The 12,003-nt window shown below is 44.3% G+C and overlaps 1 protein-coding gene across 2 annotated transcripts in view; it reads right to left on the bottom strand.

Moving 5' to 3' along the window:
- The window catches only part of slc6a8 (solute carrier family 6 member 8), a 43,885-nt gene extending 33,758 nt beyond the window's left edge, over positions 1 to 10,127 (bottom strand). For both annotated transcript variants that reach the window (XR_015036127.1, XM_085780799.1), the window contains exon 1: positions 8,515 to 10,127. Coding sequence is in view for 1 of the 2 variants with exons in the window: in XM_085780799.1 (XP_085636925.1) it covers positions 8,515 to 8,866 (352 nt within the window). In the remaining variant the exon portion in view is untranslated. The remainder of the gene's footprint in view (positions 1 to 8,514) is intronic.
- Positions 10,128 to 12,003: the final 1,876 nt, after the last annotated feature.

Here is a 12,003-nt window from a genome sequence, read left to right as displayed (position 1 = left end):
ACACATACACTGTAACTGTCATGAAACTGTATCTATCCCTTGACCTTTGACCCTGACTCTGATGGCACTGAGCATAAAGGCCTGAACTGACCAGTCAGAGCGTCCGACTGGCACCTCAAACAATCACCTCACCAACTCTGACCAGATCACTAACTTCAGCCCCTGGAACTTTCTCGAGGACCTTTGGATACTCTTCAAGGATCACTCCGACCCCATTCATCGGTCTAGGGTTAGGGTGTTGACAGGTGTTGATACACTGCCCCCACCCGCTACATCCTCTATGAATAAAGGCTAATCTCATGCAGACACAGATACACACATAAAGAATAATCTCAATTTCTATGTCAAATACTGTGATTAGTGTTAAACTAAGTGTTAAGATAAGCACCACCCAACTGGGGTGTGAAAATCAAATGCAACCAAAGCTCAGAACCTATTACCAATTGAAAAATGTATATTGTTCAGAACCCGATGTGACTTTGCCATTGGATAGATCCAAGAGATCTTTATGTGCCCAGTTGAGGGCTGGGATTCTCCCTCTGGCAATAGAAGTTGGTAGGTTTAACTCAGTGCCTGAGGATGAAAGACTATGCACATTATGTAATTTAAATGTAATTGAGGATGAACTGCATTTTGTGTTTCATTGTCCGTTATATGACGAAGCCAGGCAGTTTTTGTTTCAGAAAATGCAAAATGTGAAACCTGAGTTGTTTTGGGTTGATGATGAGGTAAAGTTGGAATGGTTCTTCAGGAAAGAAGTCTTTACTATAGCTACTTTCATAAAAAGTGTCTGGTTAAAAAGAAAAAGTGAATTATTTATGTGAATTCCATGTGGTTTTTGTTTTTGTTTGGTTTTGTCTGTGCTCTGATGATTTTGTCTGGTGTCTAAATATGATGATAATGTGTCTTGTAAGCCCTTATCGGCTGGGCGCCTTAATTGGTGCACGACACGTAAATAAATATCAATTCAATTCAATTCAATTCATGCACTACAAGATAATAAATTGCAAAAAGCAAACACAGGAAAATACAGTTGTGTTCATTTTCATCTTTTTTCCTAAACTCTGTTTGTTGTACATTTCCCATCTTGCAGTCATTTCCTTAACCAGCCAATCAAGTTACAGCAAACATGGTCTCAGTCTCAGTGTCTGTCCCTTCCCTTGATTACAGTATGATGTCATGGTGAAGCTGACCTCTGACCTTTTAGATATGAAATGTTATCACTTCCTCATTTTGGAGCCAGGAACGTGTCCAGTGAACGTGAACCTCCGTCTGACCTTCAGCGTCAAAGACGAGCCAGTGAGAGACGTGTCCTCATGAAGACACCAGAACACACAGTGTAACTGCACAAGGACACAACTGATCTCTGAAAGATGAAGACTGAGCCGCAGGTCAGTTTATAATCACTGAGGCAGAATCAATGTGAGCCAGTGTGTGTGTGTGTGTGTGTGTGTGTGTGTGTGTGTGTGTGTGTGTGTGTGTGTGTACTGCTGCAGTCACCCTGCCAAGGACAGGCCAGTCATCACACACACACACACACACACACTCATACAGCAGGATAATAAATCTGAGTGACTGTTTGGAGAGTAGGGAGAAAGAGGACAAGGATGGAGGGAAAAGGTGGCAAGGGAGGAAGGAAAGGGAAGACAAAAAACATAGAATAGGAGGTTATAGAAAGGAAAAAAGTTGGAAGGAAGAAAGGAGGAAAGAAAGGAAGGAGGAATGCACAGCAAGAAAGAAGGAAAGAAAAATTTAGGAAGGAAGGATAAACTAGGATAAATGGGAAGGAAGTAAGGAAGGATGCATAGAAGAAAGGATGGAAGAACATTAAGGAAGGACAGAAAAAGGGAAGAAGGAAGGATAGAGGGACAGATAGAAGGACAGACAGAAGGACAGAAGAAATGTTGATGTAGCAGAAGTATAAAAATTGTGTGTGTGCATGCACGCGTGTGTGTAGGTATGATATATGACTACGCTCCATGAATCTCTCTATAAAAGGAAATGATTAACCAGCCCCACACGTGGACGTTGGAACAGCTGTCTGCAACCTGCAGCTCAGGTCGAGGGTCCCAACCGACTGACCACCTCCTCCGTCCATCTCCATCTGTAGCTTTATACACACTGGACATGTGACCTGGGAAGCACCAGGAAGCTTCTCCACAACACATGAGAACTGACAGTGACCCCTCAAGGACACCTGGGAAATATCATAACATCTTCAAAGACAACCGTCACCATTGGAGACTACAACCACATTAGTAGGTTTTTATATTAGAACATTGTTTTAAAACTAAAATGATCTCTGTCCATGATGACGACCTTGAATGCACATTTACGGTACATGACTCTTCGTGTAAACAGGGAGCAGATTGTCTACTCTGCACTTCACTGGGCGCACACAATGTTCTGAACAACAAACTACAGCATTTAAATACAGACTTGCCAACAAACAACAAAGTCAAAAACAAATGTAATTCATTATCATGATGGTTTCACAATTGAAGGTCGAGTGATAATTTCCAAAGGTCTCTATTTTTAAATTAAAGCAGAAGTAAGCGATCCGGTGGTTTTGGCTAACTTCCTGTCAGCAGATGGAGTTAGCAGTCCCCGCCCTCGTCCCTACGTCACCACATTCACGCGCATCCCTTGGCTGCACACACAGAGAGGACCGCCCCTTTATGCTGTTCTCTCTCCTCATTGGATAAAGGTTGTAGGATACAAGGAAAGTTTTCTCCTCGGCTTACAGCAGAGCAGAGTGACTGACAGACCCGTGTTGCAGACCAAACACTCTATAGAAGTGATTGCTGTCGGAAGATAGAACTATTTAAGACTTATATTAACACAAACATTCCGCTTACTTCTGCTTTAAAACTGGTGAGTAGAGTGGTTTTAAAATTTAAATTAAAAGTCATAGTCGCTCAGCACCCATGACCTCTCCTCCAGGATCACCTAGATCCTAGAAGCTGACACTGAGCTGACAGACATCAGTTAGTGAGTCTGTTGTGTTCCTGCTGAGATGTTTATACTACACATGCCCACAGTGTACCACCCTCCAGACCTCCTGCTCCTCCTCCTCCTCCTCCTCTTCCTGCTGCTGCTCTGTCCTCATAGAAACACTGGAGCAACACAGAGCTATGACTGTTTTGATTTTTACTGTGATCTTTCATGACAGATGGTTCCCCCCAGGTTCACTGGAACTCGTTCTGGTTCTGGAAGAGAATCCAATGATAACCCAAAGACACATCTTTAGACTTTGTAAATGATTATCTCCTGACAATGGAACCTGTCAGTGGGTGGGATATGTTATATCAGTGAGGGAACACTTTAGTCCTTGAAGTTGATGTGATGGGAAAGGGAGATGATCTGAGCCACATTGTGACGGCCGGACGTCTGGGTCTGAGCATCCCCATGTCTGCAGCCTGCAGGTGTCTGTGGAGTGGTTAGTATCCACCAAAAGCGGTCTAAGGGACTGGACAAGCAGTGAACCGGCAACAGGGTAATGGCCGCCTAAGGCTCAGTGATGTGCAAGAAAGTGACGGTGGGGGCCCGGGGTGACTCCTTCTTGGAAACAGTGTTGTTACGGCTGAGCGGAACAATTGAAAAACACAAACACAAAAATGTAATGAAGGTGTTGACTTGGTGTCGAAATTCCCCAGAACTCCATCTAGTTGTAGAACCACATAAACAGGTCTGATCTGGGGAGGCCACACTTCATGCTTCATGCTTCATGCTTCAGGGCGTTTTGATTTGATGTTGTAGCAGCAGGTTTGGTATCAATGTTGCGTATTGTTATTACTGTCTGAAGAGGGTAGCTAGATCGTTAAAGGTTATAGCTACTGTACAACTTTTTCATCAAAACAATTCATTTTTCAAAAATAATACATCCACAGAACATCTAGAGGGGTGCAGAATAAAAGTATTTAATTTTACAGATTTTTTATAATTTTACATTTATTTTTATAGTATATTGTTTTATAAATTTAGACGGGTCCAAAATATAAAAACATTAAAGGGACATTGTGTAACTTCTTCTGTTATCTATTCAGGAAAATCGATTATTTGGTTCAAAAGTCTGTTTTTCATGAATCAGTAATCCCCCCCATCAACAAAGTGAAGTGTTCCTTTCAGCTCTGAATGAGCCGTTCATATCATTCATATCTCCATGGAGCGGGTAAGCTCGGTGCTGGCTGCCATGTGGTGTCTCCATGTTTTTACGTTCAGTGGCAGCGTGACGGTAGGAAACCACGGAAACTCAGCGGAGACACCGGAGCTGTCGGCTCAGGTCCAGGTGGCGTCTGTGAAAAGTCACCGCGGTAACGCAGTGAGGAGGAATGGAGCGTTACACTGATGCTGCATTCACCTGCAGTCGGGCAGACGGCCGTCGCTAACAAACCAGATGTCATTTTAGTCACAGAAGTCCAGAGAAAGCCGGTAAAACATGGGTCAGGTAAACAATACCACATCGCCATGACAACATATTGTCACGTGTATTGTTCTGCCTTGTGCTGACGGACCACTTGTTTACATAGAGGCTTGTTTATGCCGTTTCGTGCAGCGGCTGTCATCCGTCTGCCATCTGCCCAATTCCACGTGAATGCAGCATGAAAAATACGATTGAGTTGCTTGATATACAACTGTAACGCTCTATGGGAGGAATTCCTACACAATGTACCTTTAACATCTGGTTATGTTGGCAATGAAATGATCTCTATGCCAACAACAATAGTACGTTGATGTCATGTGAGGCGGAGCGGCAGATCGTGATAGCTCTGTGGCGAAAATGGCATCGTGCTAATGCTAATGCTAACTAATGGTCAGCCAGTACTGTAAAATTTACAGTTCAGAGACTCTGCGCTGACTGGGGAACCAAAACTTTGTATCCTAATTTATCATATGGATCTATTTTTGCTAGAACTGGAAGATGATACATGGTCTATATTGTGATGGGGTCTTGTAATCCCATGTGAGATGGTCCAGACTGGCATGACATCGAAATAAAAATGACCTAACCAACCAGCGGAGTATAAAAGTGTTTGGTAGACTGTTCAGCTGCTGTAGTTGTTGTGTGTTGTGTGTGTGTGAAATATAATCCTGACGGCGCCACAGCTGAGGGGAACACGGACATCTGAGTCAAAGTGATGGCGCGAGCGAGTGTCAGAGAGGACACGGCAGAATGCTCCTTTACTCCCAGAGTCTGGCCTCGGTCCCTGTTTGATAAATCAGGTGTGAAGCAGCAGAGTCAGTGAAGGAGGAAACCTTTACACAGGACCTCAGTGTCTGTGAGAACTCAACCTTTTCGCTGGATTCTCTGTGATTTAACACGAGTCCTCCTCCCTGTGTGACCGTCCAGACCCTCCACCCCACCCCCACCCCCACCCCCCCCCCCACCCTCCAACCAGCTCAAACTGGCTGACTGTGTGAACCAGACCTTTTCAGGTGAGAAGAAGAAACGTCTCTCTCTCTCTCTTTCCCTCTCTTTGTCTCTCTCAGCAGTTTGTCTCAGCCGGTGAAGTTTGGTTTGAAAAGAGTCGGATAAGTGATGAAACCTCCTGCAGGGACTCCTCCTCCTCCTCCTCCTCCTCCTCCTCTTCCTCCTCTTCCTCCTCTTCCTCCTCCTCCTCCTCCTCTTCTTCCCTCCACCTCACTGCCTCTCCACAAAACATTTCTACTTTTTACAACGTTAACCGTCAGTTTCCTCTGAGTGTGAGAGAATAAAGACAATTCACCGGTCATCTACAAATGTTTCCTTTTCTCCCACTCACTTATTTCACTCACAGACACAGACAGAAGAAAATATGCAGTTACTTCTGCCTGAAAAAAGTCTGATTCCTTATTGATTCAGAGTTTTACGGTGTAGACTAAATAATACATACTTTTCTCTCATACCACCACCATACTATTATGTTATTCTACATTGTTATGTTATGTTATGTTATTCTACATTATTATGTCATGTTATATTATGCCTTTTATGTCATCTCATGTCATGCTATACTATATTATCCTATGCTATGCTATTATGTTATTCTACATTATTATGTTATGTTATATGGCATATCATTCTATGCTATATTATCCTATGCTATGCTATGCTTTGCTATGATATATTATGTTATGTTATTCTACATTATTATGTTATGTTATGTTATGTTATGTCATTCTATGCTATATTATCCTATGCTATGCTATGCTTTGCTATGATATATTATGTTATGTTATGCTGTCATGTCATGTCATGCTATGCTTTGCTGTTATATTACAGTATGTTATGTTATTCTACATTATTATGTCATGTTATGTTATGCTGTTATGTCATGTCATGCTATGTTATGTTATTCTATTCTACATTATGTTATATTATGCTGTCATGTCATGCTATGCTTTGCTGTTATATTACAGTATGTTATGTTATTCTACATTATTATGTTATGTTATGTTATGCTGTTATGTCATGTCATGCTATGTTATGTTATATTATGTTATGTTATTCTATTCTACATTATGTTATATTATGCTGTCATGTCATGCTATGCTTTGCTGTTATATTACAGTATGTTATGTTATTCTACATTATTATGTTACGTTATGATGTTGTGTTATGTCATGTCATGCTATGCTATATTATGCTATGCTATGTTATTCTACATTATCCTATTCTACACTATGCCATCCTATGTTATGTTATTCTACATTATGCTATGCTATGTTAGAAAATGTCCACTTTCTCTCCAACACACCATACACATCTTATTTTTTAAAGTGTACTTCTCATTGAGTGTTTAGTCTCTGATGTAGAACAAGTGACAAGGTGAAGTTGTGCAGCAGAGATCATTAATGATTATGAACCGATCTTCCCAGGCATTCTGTTTTCTGCTGAGGATTTTCTGCCCTCCCTTGTTTTTGTTTGCAGTGAGTGAATGAGTGATGACTCTGAGTCAATCAAACACCTCCAGACTGAAGACGGGTTTAATGATAAACTGCAGTGACACGGTACAAACATCACTCGTTTTCTCTGCTGTTTGTTGCATTTCTAAGAATACTTGGGGTGAGATATTACAATAAATGTGAGACAGAAACAAAATTAGAAAGTTTAGCCTATACTGTGGAAGTTGGAGTTGAAAATGTAAAGGCAGGAGGTAGCATGAAGATGGAATTAATACAGAAGTTGATACAGACTAAAAAATATTGCTTCAAATATCATAAGATCGGGGATTAAGGCCCTGTTTACACGACAACGCTGAAAACGGCAAAAATATTTCATCGGATGTGCCTTTTCGTTTAGACGGCGACACCGTATGCACGCAGATTTCCACCCCAAAAATGCTAAACGCAAAATAATAATTGTGAACGCAACACCACTTTTGCGTTTTTTGTTCAGAACGTTTCCGTGTAAACGTAGCCTAAGTGAAATGAGGCTTCAGTTGAGACTCGGGGTACTGTTGTGTTAAACAGGGTGGATACAGGAGGAGGTCTGCTAGTAAAAGCAAAGGATAAAGGACGACATAGTAAAGACGGATGAAGAGTAAACACTGACAGAGGACAGGTAGGATCAGAAGAATGTAGCTGGTCAACACAAAGAGACAAGTGGGAAGTGGAGGTGGATGAATGGAGCTGATAAAGACTAGGGCTGCACTGTAAGGAATCATATTGAGATTATTTGGCAGACATTGAATCTTTTGTTTTTGTATTTGATTTTCAATTAAACACATTTTTAAATGATGGTGTTATTCTTGTTTGGAGTTGTGCCAAATAAAATATAAATGTTCTTTGACATCTGGGGGATATGATCTGTTTGGACATCTCTATAGCAGCACAGTGCATAACAATGTTGTGACACATTTTCCCTTGATAAAAAATTAAGAAAAAAAACTGCAGCTCCAGCAGTTTGGATCCAGCACTCAGCCACATTGCTATTTCTATTCTATTTAGATTAATTGTGCAGCAGTAGATTGGAAGCACAGCAATATAGACGTGAGTTGGTAAAATGAAAAACTAAAAGTTATGAGACGGAAGTGTGTGTGTGTGCACTGAAACAAGCTCTCCTTATAAAGTGAGTCTGTCACAGAGTCAGCTCCGCAACACTGATAAGACGCACACAGAGTCGACTGTTCATTCAGAGGCTGCCATCACACGCACACACACACACACACGCACACACTCAGTGATGAAAGCCAAGAACCTGAACCTGCTGCTGTCACTGATCAACAACATAAAACCATCATTTCAGCATCATGCTGTCCAGACACATACACATATTATATCATATTATCTCACTGCAGCCACGCCCCTTTATGGTTAAAGCCCCGCCTACTGGGGCTTATGGGAAATGTCCAAAAGTAGAAGGTAACTGGCTGAGTTTTAGTTGATGAGCAGGTGAGAGATTATGTCAGCTACACTGGAACAGGAGCCACGGGACGGGATGGCTGATCGGCCAGGGAGGCGGGGCTTCAGCTAGGAAAGGAATGTGTGTGTGTGTGTGTGTGTGTGCGCGCGCGCAGGTGTGTCGTGCCTCACCTCCTCCATTTTTGTAGCACAGGTAGGGGAACCTCCACACGTTGCCGAGTCCCACCGCGAAGCCGACGCAGGACATGATGAAGTCCATCTGCCGCGTCCATGTCTCCCGCTCCTGGTACCCCGGCCCCGCCCCCGGGACAACCTTCTTCTCTGGGCCGGAACAAGCTCCGCCCACCACCACACCTCCACCGCCAGACCCCGCCCCCGCTGTTGACAGCGGGACCAGGTTGCCATTGGCCGCCGCCGGAGGGTAGCCGCTGCCGCCGCCATTGGACAGGATGAGGGGGTTCTTCTTGGTCTCCTCCAGAAGGACCAGAGAGCAGGAGGAGGCTGGGAGGGTCTGCTTCTCCATCAGTCCAGGAACCAGTCAGGAACCAGTCACTAGAGGGTCCTAAATGTCAGTCTGTGTCTCTTCTTGGATTCCCTTTAAATCCTCTAAGTCTTTGTCCTGTTTGGGTCCTAAGCCCAGAAACCAGTCCCCAGTTCAAACCCAGCAACAAAGCAGTCAGTAAAGGAGCAGTCTGCTGGTTTCAGTTCTGCAGGTCAGAATGAGTCCTCTACTTCAATTAGTCCTAAAAAAAAATTTAAAAAGTTTCTGAGTGTAAAAACAGTCAGTCAAGGAGCAGAAACAGTCCGCACTGTTTCACCTCACTCTCCCTTTAATTTGCAGCTAAGAGCTTCTCTCAGTCCAGGACCTGGGCTCACCTCAGCTTCAGTCCACCTGCTCTCAGTCCCAACAGCCAGTCAGAAAGCAGTCAGTCCAGATCCTCGTCGCCTGACCCTCAGCTTTCCCTTTAATCTGTCTCTTTTTCCCTCTTTACAGACTCACTTCTCTTCTACAGTCAGGTCCGTCCTCACCTTGAGTCCAGCGGTCAGGATCAGATGAGTCAGTCCGCAGTAGGTCCAGCTCTGTCCCGGTCAGACCGCCTCTAGATCTCTGCTGCTCCCACCGTTATCCGGTCTCCTTGACTGTCTCTGTCTCTGTCTCTGTCTCTGTCCTCCTGCTCAGTGATACTCAAGAATATATATGATTCTTCCTCTTCTTCAGCAGCGGCCGATCAAGAATCTGTTCTTTTATTTATTGATCCGGATCAATGGCTTCAGATTTGAATGAAGGACACAAATTGAATTATCTAATAATAATCTGGGGACATTTCTCGCTCTGATTCAAAATAACAGGAAATGATAAGATAGAAAAAAAGGTCAAAATAAAAAAAATAAAGGGAGTTAAACCGACAGTGGGACGGCGACCTTCAAAAACAATCCACGAAACACTTGAATGTGAGTCTGAAGAATCGCATGGGAACAGAGAGTCACGGAGGAGACGGCGGCCTGCTGGAAGACAGGGAGGACGGAGAGGACGACAACCCCGCGATGATCACTGTGTCAGGGAGGGGGGGGGCACCGAGCGGAGAGCGGCTTCAGTCCCGGAGGCGTGCGGCGGCCGGGCGGTGCAGTCTGTGGAGGAATTGCTGCAGCTCCATCCGAGGAGGAAACGGAGGAGAGAGAAAAAATGTCGGAACAGACTCGAACGCGTCTCCACGCTGCAGTCAAATGTCCCGTTACAGGCGCTCCGAGGTTTATAAAGTCCTGCCGCGGTCCGTCTGTCTGTCCGTCCGACACACCGGCGGCTTTAAAAGGAGAAGCGGCTGCTCGGTCTGACGTCACAAGTCCCCGCCCTCTCTCTCTCTCTCTCTCTCTCTCTCTCTCTCTCTCTCTCTCTCTCTCTCTCTCTCTCTCTCTGAGCTCAGCTAGTCCACAGCATCTCTATGGATTCAGGTCTTGGCTCTGACTGGACGCTCCCCTTTAGGAGGTGGACTGGACTTCACCTGATGTTCTGTTCAGGCTCAGCATCTTCTCCTGCAGCTTCAGCAGGTGGACACACACACCTTGGCACCGTCCTGGATAAACTGGACCACGTGGAGCTGGTCCAGGTCCACAGCCTGGTCCACACAGGCAGCATGAGACCCAGATCCCCCCCCCGATGCGGTGGGCTGATGAAGATCATCTCAACTCTGTGACCCTTTAAGCCTCATCCTCAGCAGCTCCTCTTCATCCTCTGAGATCCTCTCCTTTACTCTGAGCGCTGAGCAGTCACACTGCTTTGACTTACTACATCAGTAGTTGAGGTTCACACACTGATTCAGCTTCACTTTGTGTTATCGGCTACCATATTGTTCATTAAAGCAGAAGTAAGTGGAATATTTGTGTTAATATAAATCTTAAATAGTTATATCTTCCGACGGAAATCACTTATATGGAGTGTTTGGTCTGAAACACGGGTCCGTCAGTCACTCTGCTCTGCTGTAAGCCGAGGAGAAAACTTTCCTTGTATCCTACAACCTTTATCCAATGAGGAGAGAGAATGGCATAAAGGGGCGGTCCTCTCTGTGTGTGCAGCCAAGGGATGTGTAGGGACGAGGTCGGGGACTGCTAACTGACAACTAGCTGACAGGAAGTTAGACAAAACCACCGGATCGCTTACTTCCGCTTTAATGGAGCTTGTATGCACAACTACACACAAACATTGCAGACTGTTTTTCTGCTTCAGACATGTTGAGGGTTTTGTGAATGAGTAAAGGTGAAAATAAGAATGGATGGATAAAGAGAGGGAAGAGAAGACAGTGGGTAACTAAAGGTTAAGAAAAAGGAGAAGGGGGGAAAAAAGGGTGAGATGTCAGAAACAAATACAAAAGAAGTCCAGTACCTCCTTAGATGTTGTCATGGTGACCAGGTAGATTTATTGTTCACAGTATCAGACATGGCAGTGAACAGGAGGGTCGGCGGGAACTCCTGCTGGGCTGTTGGTGTTTCAGGCGTGGACCGGCCGACTACTGCAGACAAACAGTATTCCATTATATTATCACAGCCTTTTTGTCTCTCCTATGGAGATATTATGGTCTGTCCTGGCCAAGTGGCAACCTCTGAGGCTGAAGCCAGCATGGAAGCATCAAAAACTGCACTTCTTCCAATGACCACTCGAGGCTCTAAAAGCAGGTCAGTCCCCATAGACTCCCATGTAAGGATAATTAACTTTACATGAGACAATTTCTGTACAACTCACTCGTTTTAATCTTTGTAAGGTTTAAAACTCTGCATATCAGGGGCGTCACTGGGTAGAGCAGGCACCCCATATGCAGAGGCTACAGTCCTCGCTGCAGCCGGCCCCGGTTCGAATCCCCCGGTGGCTCTCTGCATGTGATTCCCCGTCTCCTGTCCTATCAGTTAAAGGCATAAAAGCCCCAAAATACTTAAAGGGGTATGTCAACATTTTGGCAAATTCACCCATGGCCATAATCCCTATAGTCATAGCAGTAGGTTCCTTACCTTTAATTGTCGGTGCAAGCTATTTTTAGAACGGTGTGGCAGAGACGCAAGCTGCTCAGTTAACGCTACGGAGGTGCATGGTATTTCTACATTTCCCTCATCAAACTAAATACACAATCCAACAACTCCAGAACGCTCTGGTGGACAAGTTGTGACCTGCAC

Source organism: Trachurus japonicus, chromosome 7, assembly GCF_045865225.1.
Source record: "Trachurus japonicus isolate A0001 chromosome 7, Traja_1.0".
Taxonomy (NCBI): Eukaryota; Metazoa; Chordata; class Actinopteri; order Carangiformes; family Carangidae; genus Trachurus; species Trachurus japonicus.
This window is presented reverse-complemented; position numbering and strand designations above follow the sequence as displayed.